Source organism: Thermobia domestica, chromosome 6 (genome assembly GCF_964235325.1).
Source record: "Thermobia domestica chromosome 6, izTheDome1.hap1.1, whole genome shotgun sequence".
NCBI classification, from domain to species: Eukaryota; Metazoa; Arthropoda; class Insecta; order Zygentoma; family Lepismatidae; genus Thermobia; species Thermobia domestica.
Genome location: NC_137459.1, coordinates 232,593,601 through 232,611,262, shown reverse-complemented (window position 1 = coordinate 232,611,262; position 17,662 = coordinate 232,593,601). Strand labels below are relative to the sequence as shown.

The 17,662-nt window shown below is 35.1% G+C and overlaps 1 protein-coding gene across 8 annotated transcripts in view; it reads right to left on the bottom strand.

Moving 5' to 3' along the window:
* vri (nuclear factor interleukin-3-regulated vrille) overlaps positions 1 to 17,662 on the bottom strand; it is a 1,376,222-nt gene that overhangs the window by 12,626 nt on the left and 1,345,934 nt on the right. The window contains exon 1 of one of the 8 annotated variants that reach the window (XM_081762657.1): positions 4,241 to 4,516. The exons of 5 other annotated variants lie outside the window; for them this stretch is intronic. Coding sequence is in view for 1 of the 3 variants with exons in the window: in XM_081762652.1 (XP_081618778.1) it covers positions 2,635 to 2,638 (4 nt within the window). In the remaining 2 variants the exon portion in view is untranslated. Of the gene's footprint in view, positions 1 to 2,634; positions 2,657 to 3,939; positions 4,183 to 4,240; positions 4,517 to 17,662 lie in introns of those variants that run through there. 2 more of the 8 variants (XM_081762658.1, XM_081762652.1) reach the window with 2 other exon arrangements.

Sequence of the window (17,662 nt, the reverse complement as noted above, 5' to 3'; positions counted from 1 at the left end):
ACAGAAGAAAACGAAAAAAAAAAAACATTTGCAGGAGTGATATATTATTGATTAATAAACAATGGGCCAACATCATTCTAGATCTGAATCGAATAGTTAAGTTGCGGGTTATGTCCCAGTAACTTCGAAAATTATTCATTACTTTCTGTATTGATATTCAAAAATTGATAGAACTTTGGGCTAATGGTAATTGCTGTGATCGTTGAGGAACCAAAGATTAGAGGTCATACAAACAACTCATGGAATTACAAAACTAGATTGTTGTATTTACAATGTTGTTAGTATATTGCCAACTTTTTATTTTATTTAATTACTCAGTGACAACCATTGCAAATGAAGCCTAAGCGAAACAAAAGGAGACGTCAAATAAGGTTAAATACACTGGCCGACTTTCCCGCTCATTCTTTGGAGCTGTGAGTTGGAAACGAAAGGGGGTTGCAACCTACTTTAAAAACTGTTCAGTCAGAGATTAAGAAGAAAGATTGAGGTAAAAGCAACATTAGTGAGAAAGGAAATCTTTACACACAAGGAAAATTAATTCCGTGTAACTAAGAACGGATATTTCTAAATGATATTGAAGCTAATACCCTATGAATTATGTTTCAAATAAGCATGTTTGCTTTATTTATTTATTTGACAAAAAAAAAAAAAAAAAAAAAATACATGAAAAAAAAAATATCTTCAGATATCAGAAATCTAAATTTCATTTATTTAAGGTCTTCCTGTTTCATACAGACAGGACGACATTCTTCGACAAACTTATTTCCACTGGACAGTACTTGTACGATACGCATGCGATTAGAAAATAACCGACGTTTTACAAGGAAAATATGATTACAAGTTCGTAAAGATCAGAACCAGGTACTTCCTCATACAATCTATTGATCACAAAAATGTTTATAAGAGTAATTAATTCAAAAATGATATACTTATCGATCTGAGGTAACAACGTCTGGCCCATAGATAAGTGTAAAGGGAAGTTGCATTTTTTTTTCATATCACTATTATAAATTAAACAACAATTACTGATCTAAGATATAAACGTACTACTAAAATTCACTTAAAACAATTACAAAACGTTTGCTCGTTTTTCAAAATTACAAAAACTTTCAAATAAATATAATCGTAGTGGAAATAAGCATTATTCATATTATTTTTCATAATGTATTAATATAAGAGATGCTAAATCCTATGGAGAAACTCTTGAAAATGTTGTGAAGAAAGTTTCCACAAATAGCAAATGCGCATAAGTCAACAGTGACGATATTGTAGCCAAAACCTTAAGAAATGGCCGCAGTGGTTCCATGATATAGCACTCACCTCGGGGCGAAGGGCCCCTGGTTCGATACCAGCTCCCGCCAAGTAGGCTTTGTGGGTGGATAAATGCAGTGTGTGCAGGTTTCCTCTCGCTTTCGTACTTTCACCATTATCACTTATCATCACCACCTCCCTTACCCTCGGTCCATAAACTTTAGACGTTGCACCAAAAATAAAAATAGAACTCTCTCTCAATACCCTCCAACACTAATCAAACTTTCGTATAAGGTTATCTTTGTTTTTCCAATTACAGAAAAAAATACAGAGGAAATATCTTACATTTTCCTTACAAAAATGAATCAAGTAGTTTTGGCTTTGGTTTGACATGAGTTTATTGTATCTTCCATCAGCGAGGCTATATGAGAGACCTACAATTTAACGTGGAATCCAAAACACATAAGCTCAATGGAACTCGGATCTCCAGCGCCTTACGTTATCCACATAGCCACGAACGAGATCACCAAGTGATTTTGTTTTCGTTAATAGTAACTAAAGGAAACATAGTACTACAGAATGATCAACAGACCACCTACGTAATTCAATTAGCAACCAACCGCTACGCCATTTAATTTTAACTTAGAAGATACATAACAAAAGAAACCATAACGATTTCAATCATCTGAGTCTCTAGAAGACTTCATCTCCGGACAATTTGCAATACGTAAAAACCTACACTGATGACTGAACGTAACACCAGGACTAAATTCACACAAATTAATTTTCTACCAAATTCTAAATAAGCATGATTCATGAAACTACTAAATATCTTTGCCAACAACTTTCCTGTTAAATAAATAAATAAAAAATAAAGAACTAGCAGGCAACTACCATAATGGAAAAAAATAAAATCTTCGTAAGTTTTACGTCCCACGGTTATACCTGTTAGGCTAGAGGAGACGGTGATGATGAGAGATGAGTGAAATAGTGGAATGAAGAAAGTGGGAGGAAACGGGATAAATCACGAACACGGCGTTTGTCCACCACAAAATCCACACGGCGCGAGCTGGGATCAAACCAGGGACCACAAGCACCGGAGGTGAACGCTCTACCACTGAGCTACCGCGCCCCCAACTACCATAATGGAGTCAACATAAAACGCAGTAGTATGAAATACTGAAGGTTGCAATTTTATACAAACAAACAATCCACAAATACCATGCAAAACCACGCCAACTTTCCTGACAAGAGTTTGTAATAATATTGAAGTTACAGCGATCGCACACATGCAACCACCAGAATGAAATCCTTTTACTACAAAGAAATGAGATGCAACACTATAACAACAGAAGGTTAATACATGTTGATGATGATACTTACGCATATACGAAAAAACACATCACCATTATTTAGATGTAGCGATATACAACCAACATAACAATAATACAAAAAATAAACTGTCAATTTTAATAAACGCTGTTCGTCGTGGGCGGCAAAGTTGATCCAGTTTCAGCTCACACAACTGAACTGAGTGAGAACAAAATCAAAGAGATCTCCAGTAATTATTCCAAGATAGTTATTTAACAAAATTACCGAATGTGTGACCCAACGTGAATCCAGACTCACGTGGATATCGGTTGTAGTCAAGTCAGCTGATCACCATGACAACGACTCTCGCTCCTAAAACCCTGCAAGTGAGGGAAACCCACTGACAGCTTCGGTTCTCCCTAATCTCCACGTCGATCTATCCCCGCCGGGAGCACGAACAACACGCGCGCATACAACGGACAGTAATCATAACCACGACAAACTCAATCACAACTACATAACCAAGAACTGTATGCCAATACAATTCACTATTGCTTTACAACAAAGTAAGCACGAAACTTATACAGATTGTCTGTTAAAAAAAAAAATCATTCAAAATTTCTATATTATACTACAAAGATTGCTTTCAAATTGTCATTACATTGATTTATTCGATAGTGCTTAGCGCGCGTATGCTATTTCCTTGAGATATTATGCAAAATACCATTAGGAATTGAATTCTCAACCACATCGTTACGCTTTAAGCATCCCTTCTGCCCCTCCCCATCTCATATGCCCTTTCTCTTCTAATGGAGCGGACGTGTGGGATTTCCTATGACTAAGGATTCAAATGAAAAAAAGTCACATGTTTGAGCTTCCTCGTAAGAAAGACGTAGAATATATAGGCAATTCAGTTATCGTTGCGGTAGTTACAATAGAAACTTAACAAATCTAATCTCAACCATACGTCCTCTACCCATCTATTTAGATTTTATGTACCTACTTGTATATTTTCTCGAGGAAAGTATCCAAAATTTGCAAAAGCACTGGTGGGTTCAAACAATTTTAAAGTGTTTTATCGCATCTTACGCAGAAAAAAGAAAGTTCCGCTCTTTTTTATAAAACAGGCAATTCACCGACCGACCAAATCAAAATATTTTCGGCGGTTCAGCCTGTTATCAATTTCTATTTCCTAGCACAGAGCTCTAAATACACCACTGAGAGCCATTTTCACAATTTCTTCTCAGGCACACGAGCATCTGCATATATTCACGAAAAGAAAGAAAGAAGAAGGCAGACAGACGAGAGAAACGCAAATCTTCCCAACTACCGCAACAAGTGCACTAACGCTAACACAACACCGCCACCAGTACCTGCCTGACAAACAAAGATCCTCGTTACACCGCAGAATACGAAGGTCAGGGTCCGGACGCAGAGGGCAAGCACCGCTGTCATCATTCTCGCAAGCAGTAACAGCGGAACTTCACAATAAACAAGTAAAAATAAATATTTTACACTGAACAGTCCATCAAACCACTTTGAATCCACTGCTTCCCAAAGCAGAGGACTCTCAATATAAATAAAACATAACAATCACTACACAAACGTGCGTCCGTGAGATACACATCATCACAAACATTAAAAGATTACAAACACTGGTGGGTGATGCTGAACTCACCTAATTTTCACAAAACTTCAAAAAGGTAAAATCACATATGAAATCCAAAAAGTAGCGAAAATACTGAAACTCCAAATGTGAACACAAACACAGAATATATAATTCTCTGAAACACGTTGAAAGCACCTCAGTCGCTTTCAGCTCTGTACTTTAGCACCTCACTCTCAACACGTCACATGCGAAACTAACAAGTCGAACGATCGGCCGCCTGGCGGCAAACTCGGAGTGCCGGAGCTGACAAGTACACATCGTTACGCGGGACGGAGAGGGGATCAGTCCTAGAGCGAGGACGCCACCCTCTCTTAGTCACCAATCAGAGCCGCGATGGGTCACCTTGATTACGTAATATATTTTGCTCGTTACGTAAGCAGAATCCCGTTCTCGGAAGCCGACGCTTGCCGGAGATTACCGAACAACGTCGAGTGCAAAGTGCTGAAGGTAGGGTTAGTGAACGCTGGGGAAGTGAACACAAATAGTCGAAAGCAAAGAAAGAGGGAAGTTGGGAGCGCGCTGCTAGTAGTGGAGGGGTGTCTGAAATGATGCGGAAATTTGTTTCTGAAGGTCTACAAACGGGTGTCAGCCAACTTGTTTACCTTGTGGATCTGCTTTTTATAAATTAACCATTGACCAATCTAAGTTCCTGTATTGCTTCGTTAAATAGTAGCTATTGAAAGTATCAACGAAGATAATGGTGCTAGAAACAAGTTCATGAGATACACTAAAAGCCAGTTTCGAAACTAAACGAAGAATTGTCATTGAATCGTGGTCCTACCGCAACGATGTATACAGTTATGTATAGCAGCACAATCAAATTCAGAATGATTAGTCGGGCCTGGCTCATAAGTTTTCATTATAGATGTAACAGCTACTTAAAAGCGGACAAATTATCATACAATATTTTCAGGTGACAAATTTAAGTTAGTACGGAGAGCAAAGCTTAATGTTGTCAATATTTGATTATGGGCAAGTACAAAGTAGTTTTCCGTAAGTTTGTATTAGTTATTTTGAATTATAAATGAAATAAACCAAAAATTAATCTCCGTGCGACTATTCTCGTAATAATGATGATGATGAATTTCAGTAAGGAATCAGGGATATACACAAAATCATATTCTGACTTCGTGAATCTAATTAGCTAAAGAGAAACATTCACATTCTAATTCCTTCTATCTATTCTCAATTACAGTTGAAATACGAAAATGTCGGGCATACCACTTTTCGATTGAAGAAAGTACAAAAATCAAGACAAATAGTAAAAATCACCTTTTGTTGTTGTTGCTGCTGTCGTTATAGATTAGAAGTCCCTAGACGTGAAATCAAACAATTTACACTCCTTCGGGAACTGAACCTGGGTGTTCCACAACAAAGGCGAGAAATGGCATTTACACATAAATTTTGTTACAAGGTGTTTTTGATAAACAATTCTAATGAAATTATAAAATGCATGCATTATATCAAAATGTGTGTTGAATTAGTACTATGTTAATTACTTAAGGCGTGTCTAATTTCTAGTATGGGCAAACGTTTTAATAAATAAGCATGCTACTTTTGTTGTACTAACTGAACTAAGCATAAAGCGAGTTTCTTTGTTTGGAACCTTAAGAGGTTAGGAATGATCTAAAAAAAAAAAACATACCGGTGGTAAACGCGGATCGTTACTAACAAGCTGTTTTAACTGTTGCATCGAACTACAGAAGCTAAATCGATATTCCAACCTTTCACTTAACAGCATAGAGAACTGAATAGATAACGCTAAAATAAAATATTGATGAAGTTTTTGCATTCGTTATCATATTATTATTATTATTATTATTATTATTATTATTATTATTATTATTATTATTATTATTACATGAGCATTGCTACGTTCCTGAGTTCTGTTGGAAGTAAAAATACAAAAGTCACGACGCATAACTTTATATTTACATTTGAGGGTTAAATGTGACGAATGAAGGGAAATATTTTCCCTTATAATAATGATAATAATGATAACGAACGATAATAATGATGAGCAACACAGTGAAAATCTTCAATGAATTACGAGTTTGGACAATAGCAATGAACACTTTCTACTTGAGTTTTCCTATTGTTTTTGATTTTTGAATCTTCCCTTTAGTTCATAATTTTACTCATTCATACTCACGGCGTAGTATACAGCGGAAATGTAATTTACGTGCAACTTTGATCCATTCTGGATAGCAAAATAATATCTACTGTCCGTAGGGTGTTGGGTTCGTTTCGTGATTAACATAATTTTTGTGCTGTTCTAGTTTTGAAAGTATTTAGCGCAGAAGTTTCTAATTGAGGTCAATCAGAGTGTAAATAGCAGCTGTTAGAATTCACGTGTTAATCTTACCTTATTCGATGTAAAAAAAAAAAAAAATTGTCGATGTTCTTGAGTCTGAAGCAATGAAATTAAATTTAAGTCTATACAATCGTATGCCATATGGAAAAAAAGTATACAGGAAACACCTTGTTGAATCCTTTTTAAAAAAACGCAAAATAATACGAAGCCAATCGGCTATACCGTATGCTATCCAAATTGAACATATGTATATATAACTCGGCAGTATTATGCAGTACATTGTTGTGTATATTTGTGTAATAAGAAATTCTACAAACGAGAATAAAAATTCCGTATGAAGTAACACAATAATATTTATATTAGAATGTATTCCACAATTCTTGCGTACTTCGGTAATCGTCAGAACGGAAGAAAGACATTTGAACATAGATAACTGGTGCTTAATCCATGACATTAAGGAAGAAGAAAGAAATGTTTCACTTGAATAAATACATGATAAAACATACTATATACTCCGCCGAAGACTACAAAATTTCCCTCTGTTTCGCACGCTCTCTCTTGGTAAGAGGCATTCAATTTCCTTCCCACACTTGAACTTGAGTCATTTAGACAGAATAGTTTGGTGGAGACCTCATTCCCGAGCCACGCTCTACTAACTGAAGCACGGTCTATGTGCAGTAATGACGCGCGGGATAATAGACGCACTGTCACATCAACATTTCAATTCAAGTGTATTACCAAGGACGAACTGCTGTGAACATGCACATGAACAGGAGAAACTTGTAGCTCTTACTTTTATGTAGTACTGCGGTTGGCCTGCTTTCCAACTCGAGATAGAGTTTAAATGGATACAGCTGCATTCAAAAAGTGTGTCACCATTTTGAACAGGTGAAAAACACTCTTCCGTCCGCCTGTTGATCAAGCTTATTCCTGAACAACAAAACAAGATTTGTTTACCGATTTGTAAGTCGGACATACAAACTTATATTTCATTCTTATAATGGTTTGAACCAGTAGCATGGTCATGCAATCCAGCTCTCTTGGAGGCGAGACTATTGCGAGAACAGCACATACTTTGAGGGTTGATTTTACATGATTGTGCACCCGCCAACTGAATCGGTTCGAAGCCTATATTAATGTAAGATCATATCATTTATAACCTCGATGATACATAAAGACGCAAAACATAAAACACATTCATTCTTAGACTACACAACTTAATTATATATTAAGAAAATCCTGGTGAATAAGGATCTAGTTAGACAGTTTGAAGTTTAATGTACTTTCAACATCGAGGCAATATGAGAGGTGAACCTACAGCTTAACGTTGAATTTAAATAATGAGTGCTGACACGAGAACAGAACCAGTATATCCTGAGCTAAAGATGAATATGCTAACCATATACTCGAGAGAGCTCTGTAGTGGCCAGGGATATACTTTACTGTATCATTCAAGTGTTCAGCATTGCTTCGGTGATCCAAATTAGTTCAAAATACGACACAAGTATCGTATTATCATCAGACAAATTCTGATAGAAAACAGAGAAGATATCTTTCTTTATTTTCTGAAGCTTTAACACATAAAAATTACGCATCATCAGGTGTACTAATAGAAAAATAACTGTGACAATTGTTTCTAAAGCCCCTACAGTAAGTAACACAAATAAATAAAATAATATTTTCCACGAAATGTTGAATTTGATTATGAATTCTGACTCAGATATTTTGATTTATGTGTGAATGAAAAATAAATAAACAAATAATAAACTACCGAGATCAAAACATTCTAGACTACTGGTAATTGAGGATGTATATGGCTTACTTGACTATTTTTTTTGCTTATTTTAATAGAACAAAACCAGTGTAATTAGGAGTCATTCACATAGCACTATACTTATATGCTTTAGCAAATTTCTCGCTGGGTTTGGTCATTTTGAAGGTGCAAGTAAGCTGAGATAATGTTTATATTCAAACCACTGAATGTGCATGAAGGAGTATGGTTGTTAGTGGAGTGGAGACAGATTTTTCGTGACGACCTAAGAAATGATGCATAGCTGTTCCAGTAAAAGCATATACTCTTTCCGAGAAGTGATACCACTTTCAAGACACTTTCCGAGACTAGATAACCTCAGTTTTTGTGTCACAGGCTGGACTGGATTAAATATTAAGCAAAATAAGCACGTGCATAGGGTAAAGGGAGGGAGGTACAACAGAAATTTTCAATAGCTAAAATTATGCAATACTACAAATGGTGCAGCTGAACCAGGATCCGCAAAAGAGGATTAAATATTTAAAAAATGAACATGTAGATATATACAATAATAACAAGAACACAGAGAGCGCAGATCTCCGCCAAGGATCACGAAATCAAAGGGTGAAAATCCACTCCATGCAGTCTTAAAAAACAAAGGGAAAACTATGTATGCTGTCTGTGAAATCTGTATATTGTCTGTACAACGTGAGTAAAAAAAAAAAGAAAAAAAATCCATCAAAAATATCCTTCAATAATAATAATAATAATAATAATAATAATAATAATAAATACATGTAATGTTTGCTAATTATAATGATTAATGATCTGATCAAAATTTTAGTAATATTAATATATATTTATATATATATATATATATATATATATATATATATATATATATATATATATATATATATATATATATAATGAGAAAACTGTGGAAGTATACAAAATAAATATTATTTTCCATCTTACGCAGTTTTGTTTAATTTCGATAAATAAAATAATATTTTTATTGTTTATATTTTGAATTACATATACATGTAGGCACCAAAATCCTTAAGTGCTTAGAGCCTTTCAGGGTCTTAATCCGGTTCTGTTCATAGGCAATCTTACCTAGGAAATTCAAAACAAGAATATGAAAAAATGAAATGAAATCTTTAAGTTTTACGTCCCACGGTTATGCCGGTTAGGCTAAAGGAGACGGTGATTATGAGAGATGAGTGAAATGGTGGAATGAAGGAAGTGGGAGGAAACGGGAGAACCCCGAGAAAACCCACGAGCACGGTGTTTGTCCACCACAAAGTTCACTTGGCGGGGACTGGGATCGAACCCGGGACCCCAAGCACCAGAGGTGAACGCTCTACCACTGAGCCACCGCGCCCCCCCAAAACAAGAATATGAATTAAATTAAGTTGTTTAAAGTATGTATCATTTTTTATTCCCTTAAATATTTCTTAAAAGATTGATATCAAAACCCGTAGGCAGGGAACGTAATTTTGTTTTCAACTTCCGAGTAATGTTTCTTCGATGTGAAATGTTTGTCGAACTGTATACTTCAGTATTTTCTTTTTAACAACTGTTACCTATTGAGAGATATTTATAACATTATACTTATTGATTTTGTTCAATTTATGTACTTTTCTAAAGAATATATATTTGAATTTATAAAATGTAATGAGTGATATAGTAATATATTCATTCATCGAAAAATAATTTCGAAGGCACGATAATTCCCAAGAAATAAGAAACGCGTGCACTATTTCTCCACTACGAAGCTATCATTAAGAAAAATCCTCAATATAAGTTCGAACACACAATCCTTTATTCAACAGATTATTCTCCTCTACATTGTCTCTCAAAATGCTTTTTATGCTATAAAATTTGCTTAGCGGAAAAGTAAACTCATTATTGTGAGAAATATACGTAGAAATAGGCATTAAAGGTAAATTTCAAACAGTTGTTATTAGCTAACGTGCTAACCAAAGTGATATGCAAGGAAAACTATTTTCTGCATAGGAAATCTGTCTTGGTGCGAATGACTTCCACTCCGAGCTATTAGACCTACAAAGGAAGACGCTATCATGTGAACAATAGGAAGCAAGGAAGAACAGAGAGATAAGAATGAATGAACGGATGAGTGGGAGGAAACGGAAGGCCTGAAAATTCCATCTTCCCTTAAGAGATTCCAAGTAGTATGTAGTGTGAACACGCCAGTCAAGACATGCTGAATTAAGGTTACGAGCATATCATGTACACAGTCAGAGGCATCGCTGAAGTAGGCATTGATCGTAATGACAAAGTTTCAACTAGATAACGTTCCTAAGACCCCCCCCCAAAAGAAAAGAAACGAATGCACACTTTGACTATGACACAAAAGGTTCATATTACCATGTTAGCAATGTATCACAATATAATACTTAATCATACTGCAGTGTATCTTATTAGAACTACACCTTTTCAGCGAACATCATACACTGGTAATGTCTTTTTGATTCTCAAGTAATAGGAATACAAACTCGACTAGTAACTCTAAAATGTTCCAAAAGTTACTGGGATGATATCTTAGTGACCTTTCCAATTTCTTTCCCCTTTCTTTTGACATGAAATATGTATGAACATAAGAATTTGTCCGTTTTCATAAGTGGTAGCCTCAGAAATACGTTAACTTTAAATAAAACTTAAGATTAACAAAAATACAGCTTGTGTTAAATAAGTGGCATTTGCAGTTTTTTTTTAACAATACAATATTGACAGTTACTATAGTGAATACGGTGACGAATTCTTTTGTTGCAATTTATTATTTCATAACTATTAGCTTCTATGATGTAATCGACTTCATATTCTTACAGATTTAGTAACGATAAAGTAAAACCTAGGTTTCTCAAAAATTGTCATCCCAAACCTCTCTCGCTATTTAAAATCAAAGTGAAATAAGATAAATAGAATACCCAACTCATGCACTACAATAGAAATAGTCCCATTGCAAATAGTTTGTATTAATTTCACTTAATGATATGTAAGAACTTTATTAAAATACTTTCTGACCTTGAAATTAGTTTCCTTCAGCTCGTATTCAAAAGAAAGTACAGATTCATCCATTCATTACAACATAATCCATTGTCTTTTTGAGGACAGAATACATCAGTACATTTCACAATAAATAGATTAATGTTAAATCACACGTAAAAATTATATTGCCTCGCCCACGCTTTAACAGTATAATATTTCACCTGAAGATTAGGATGTTACTTATGATTATCTTCTATTTTTAGAAGATGACTACAGAATTATGTATTTTGCGTCATGTTGCAAAACATCTGAGTCATCAAGAATAAATAGATTGTAAATGCGCTGAAAAAATACGAAAGGAATGCAGATAATATACTTTATCTCCAATGCAATTGAAAACACCATAAACAGGATTTTCCTTTCAACATCCAACTTTTGTGAAGTCCGTAACAAACATTACAAGGACGGAAGCTACCAATCGCAGAGGCCTGGGTTTTACACACACACACACACACACACACACACACAAAAAAAAAAAAAAAAATCTTAATGTTTACAGAGCAAGCGAGATCTCTGTTAGTTCATACGCTGTGGAATGCATGACGACATCGAATGTAGAGACGTTTACGGTGAATTCCCGTTTTGAAAAAAATGAAATGAAATGAAATCTTTCAGTTGAACATCTGACGATTATGTCCTTTAGGCTGAAAGATACAGATGATTAAGGCAAGCGAATGATGACGGAAGAATTGGTGAAATGAGAATGTGGGACAAAACAGGAGTAGCCCGAGAAAACCTATGGACACGATGTTGTCCACCACAAACTTATTTGGCCGGTGATCGAACCTGGGACCCCAAGCAAAGAGGTAAGCGCTCTACTACTGAACCGCCATGTTTCCCTGTTTTGCGTTTTCAAAATTTGCTGTGTCATATAATTTATGTTAATTTTAAGAATCTCGATACAAGGAAAAAAGCCAGAAAGAAATGAAATCTTTGAGTTTAACGTCCCACAGTTATGCCGGTTAGGTTAAAGGAGACGGTGATGATGAGAAATGAATGAAACGGTGGAATGAAGAAAGTGGGAGGAAACGGGAGAACCCCGAGAAAACCCACGAGCATGGTGTTTGTCCATCACAAAGTCCACACGGCGCGAGCTGGGATCGAACCAGGGACCCCAAGCACCGGAGGTGAACGGTCTACCACTGAGCCACCGCGAAAAGCCAGAAAGAGCATGATCATGGACTGTATTTCAGTGAGTTCGTGATCAGTCTAAATCACGTATCTCCATTTTTGGAAAAAATATGTCGAAATTTAGATTTCAGCATTAACGGTATTTTTCTTAAGCACGGGCGTAAATAATGGTTCTGCAGACATCGCAATTCAAGGGGTCCAAACGATCACGGAGGGCCACCAGGTCTTAAAAATTGAATTGAGTTGAATAAGTTCTTAATATAATATTTAGCAGAGGATGCCAACACCATCTGAAGTCACATACTAAATATTATTAATATTGCTGACATTATAGATTGGATTCATAAAATATTCAAGCAGCTATTTTGCTTACAATACTTATAAGTGTAGAAATTAAAACAAAAGAACTTTATTAGTGAGAGATCTCGCACGATTTCTGTTCGTTGAAAACACCTGCTTATCAAGTATTCCGACTGACATATACTTCCCTTCAGCTATATTTAACTTTACCGGTAACACCAGTAACTACAGATAGGTATTTTTCCGTGAAACACAGGCGATTTGGAAAATGTTGAACGTGTGAAAGGGTGGCAATATATATATATATATATATATATATATATATATATATATATATATATATATATATATATATATTCAGCTGCTAAAGAAAGGTCAGTTGGTTAAGGGAAAAATAATTAGAAATCATTTATTGATTTCGAGAAATCGTTTTAAAACTTTTAATGCTTCTAGTGTAGCTGACATTCTGGTCTGCGTGTGTTTTTCTATGTTTCATTCTCCCCTACACGAAATGACGTTTATGATCTTTGATTTCTTACAATGAAATACAGTACGAACTATATGGAGTTCTGTAACCAGAGTTTATGTATGCCTGGTGTGCATGCCTGAAGTGTTAACAGCATAAGCCTTCATATGGAAAACGTATTGGTATTTTTTTTTTTTTTTTTTTTTTTTTTTGCAGTGACTTCATATTCTTCCTGTTATATGACCAAAAAATAACGTTTTTAAGTCGTTCAGTTCCAAACCGGCTTTTCTCCATTTCAGCAAATTCTGGAAAACTGAGAAAAACTGTAGAATCGATTTTTTTTTCAGAACAATAATTGAGGGTGTTGTGATTTACATGAGCACACTAAAATATTTCCACTTCTGTAAAACATATCGATTCTTCATTTTTTTCTGTTTTCCAAGATTTGCTGTAAATGAACAAAAGCCGGTTTGGAACTGAGCGAATCATACAGGTAGTGCTTTTAAAGTACCATACAGTGGCGTTTTCTGATTTATAGTGATACATTTCACAAGTTATTGTAGCATTATTAAGTCCTCTTTGAGAGTTGTAACAATCTATCCATGATTTGTACTGTATTTTCAACAGAAACATGATGTGGCCCCGCACAGCACAGTCGTTAATGGTTCGATTCGTGGTGGAGACACTCGGTCGAGGAAGTGTAAAAGCTTTCAGGCTAGCCATCCTGAGTGAGGTTTTCCTCCTTCACACCAGGCAAACGCTGAAATGGTCCCAGAACCCTTCCTTCCTTCCCCATTCCTTTCTTCGGCTGAATGTGATCGCTGAGAGACGTCTTCTCTCATATGTGACGGGCTATCATAGCCATAGCTGCCGAACGTCCAGAAATCTAATTCCTAACGTAATCTAACCTAATAGAGAAATTAAGAAGAGATCCCTTCCAAACTGTCTGCGTGGGAAAGGGGCAAGCCTTAAGTTACGCCACTGATTTTAATGCATATCTTCGCACACGGCGATATTCTTTTTCTGATATAATTGATTGTCCGGTCTTGGTAATAAATGGAATATCCATTTTCACATAAGCAAAAGACTCTTATCAATGTGTTATATTTTAAATAAAGTCTTCTTTCAACATTTATTTCCCATATCCACATTATAATGCATTTAATGTATCGTTGTAGGATGCTTTATAAAAGTAGATTTTCATTCACATTTTGAATGTTTTAGATACGAAAACGCATCACTCCTCAGACGTTACTGTATTCTCCTGATAAGTTTAAAGGAAAAGAACTAACTAACGATGGCTTCTCCAGAATGCGAACATTTGACCATTCTGGTTAGAAAGCAACGCTATCTAAAAACCAAGACTCCTTCACTGTATATCTAAAAATTTTGTAACCAAATATGCAGACATGAGCAACGATCTGTTACTGATATTTTTAGATCCATGCAGTAATTATAAAGCTTAATGCATTAGCATCACATACTGAATAAACAAAAGTTACGGACCACCGCACTAAATTTTATCACTCCATTTTTTTTTAAATAAATCATGTTATACTGTAGTGTTGACATGCTTGCTGCAGACTGAAAGATTTATTTATAAAATACGAATAATATAATGTTTTCGAAAAAATTCCTTTGAAGGAAACAGCTACAAAAGTAAACTCCCTTTCGTGTACTTTTTCGGATAATGTTTAGCAGAAGGGTCCAGCTATTTTTTTTCTAAAAAAAATGTTATAATTTCGGTAGTTTCTGTTCACATTAGGTTAGATTAGATTAGTTTCGGTTAGGTTAGGTTACTTTATGTTATATTATATTAGCGTAGGGGTCCGGCATAATTTTCGAAAAATATATAGAATTTCACTTATTTCTATTAATACTAGGTTAGTTTAGGTTAGGTTAGGTTAGGTTAGATTTGGTTAGGTTATGTTAAGTTTAAGTACTTGCATCTTCCATTTCTCCCGTAAATCTTGCATTTTCTACGTACTTCTAGACCCCGTCTGCTAAACATTTACCACTTTTTCTTTCACGAGAAATACCTATAATGATATTAGGGTTATTAATGAAATATGCGTTTGTATCAACAAAATCACATGAGTTGTATTTAAGAAAACTTTAAAAGAAAGAGTAAACTATGTTTATGAATATTTTCGTGAGAAGTACTTTGCACCGGCATACTGACATGTAAATCCGTAAACATAAAGTAATGAATTCATTTTTTTCACTATCACCATATCTTTTTCTGTCCTATCGTAACTCGAAAGTAAGGAAAAGAATAGTAAATAACTTTTCTCTGAAGAACGAAACGTAACTCAATGCTGATTAAAGAATTCGAGTTAAACGATCCTAACTTACTGTGACGAACGAGGAGAGAAGAGTGGAACGCAATTCATACAGTATAATACCTAGATTAAGGTTCTAAGCCAGAACCCTCAAAACACAAGAATGTGAATATATTGGCTATTCATTGAGAAAATAATGACAGAAAAGAAAGGAAGAAATTCTATCGCATACCAACCCTAGTTTAAGATAAGTAGGAAAAGCGCGGGATGTTGTGATAGCAGTTAACAGCAATTTTCTGCCGGAACGAACACGAAGCAGCGTTTGAAAGGTCAGGATGTGTTCCTTCCTTTTCCCTTCTTGTTGCTGATACCACGAAGAGATAAGCAAATGAAATTCAAGGTCTGTATGCTCGTACAATAGCCACAAACAAAAGAGCCTCGACGAGCTACGTTGTCCAAAACAAAAGAAAACAACATACATTGAAGTTTTTAAGAATTGTGGACTCTCTAAAGTGATGTACGCAAGGGGATTTTAGGGTTCCGCCCCACCAAGGAAGATTTTATAGAAAAAGAAACCTGTACTATATTAAGATTCTACGTATGTATGTTCACGGGTGTCCCGAAATGACATGAGATTGAATGTTTGAACCCCCTTGATGAAATTCTGCGTACGCTACAGCTCTGACGTGTTCCTCTAGTTGAGTTACGATATGATGTTACAAATGTTTAATTGATGATGTTTAATTTTAGAGTGCTGAAAAAAAAAATAGTCATGCAAAGCTTTTATCCTTATTTGACCACGTTCTTGAGCTAATTTCAACATTATTAAAAACACTATTAAACACTATATACTATATTAAAAACCCAAGCTCCCTTTCCGTATCGATATACAATATTCGACTGTGTTTTCGGCATTTCTGTCGCAAGATATCGCTTATTGCTTTTGGAATGTGACATCACCAAGTTTCTTTCAAATACTGCAAACAAATAAGAGTGTTTTTGTTTTAAACGTTGCCATATCTCTGGGCACATTTGCAACTATTTAACAAGGAAACAAATGACTGAACTACTTCGCCGCTGTTGTCCAGTCATGTTTTTCCCGCTTAGTCAAACTCTTCGTCACGAGGCAACATCGGTCCTATCCTTAACTTCATGCATTGACTTATTAGCCCAAAGGACTGGATAGGGTAATGTTACATTCTGCTCGTTGATCCATAGTGATCACTGTGCTTTGTTTCATATTACAATGCTAAGAATAGCAAGGTAAAGCGAAAATGGTAATGCGCTATGTTTCAGGTAGAAAGTGTTGCAATGAGAGGAAATTGATAACATTTTAGCTTCCCATAAATGAAAGTATTAAAAAACGACTAGAAAACAATACATTGCGATAGAAAAAGAGTTGACTGTGTTTTCGCAAGAAAACTGGATACGCGACAGTGACAAGGTCGCAAGTGTATATATAGGTAATAATAATAATAATAATAATAATAATAATAATAATAATAATAATAATAATAATAATAATAATAATAATAATAATAATAATAATAATGACTATCACCATACAACGATGAGGATTTGGCATCGCTATTCACTTCATATTACCCTTATTTCTGTATCCATGCTTGATGTGGAGCAAACAATGCAAATGAAGTGGTTTTGTTAGACTCTGGCTAATTTAAATGAGGGAAAATTACAATAAAATGTGTCGTGCATAACTTCTGGGTGCACATTCACTCTTTTTCTTTCCTTTTATTTATCTATTTATTTATTTATTTATTGTAACTATGTTCAAACGGTGAGTCTACCTAACTTTACTGCTGAGAGCATGTGGCTAAGTAGTAGAGCGCTGACTTCTTGTGCTAGAGGTCCCTGTTTCAATCCCAAACAATGTGAGTTTGTGGTGGACAACTTTGTGCTCGGAGTTCTCCTTTTTATCTCACATCGTCATTCCACAAATTACTACATAATCATTCATTTTTTATTAATTATCCGAAATTTCTAAATGAAGAATGTATTTCAACCTTATTAGATATCAAAAAAAGTTTTATTTTAGTAGTAATGTGCAGGACTTATTCACAAGTATATAATGATTCGGGTTTTGTAATAACAA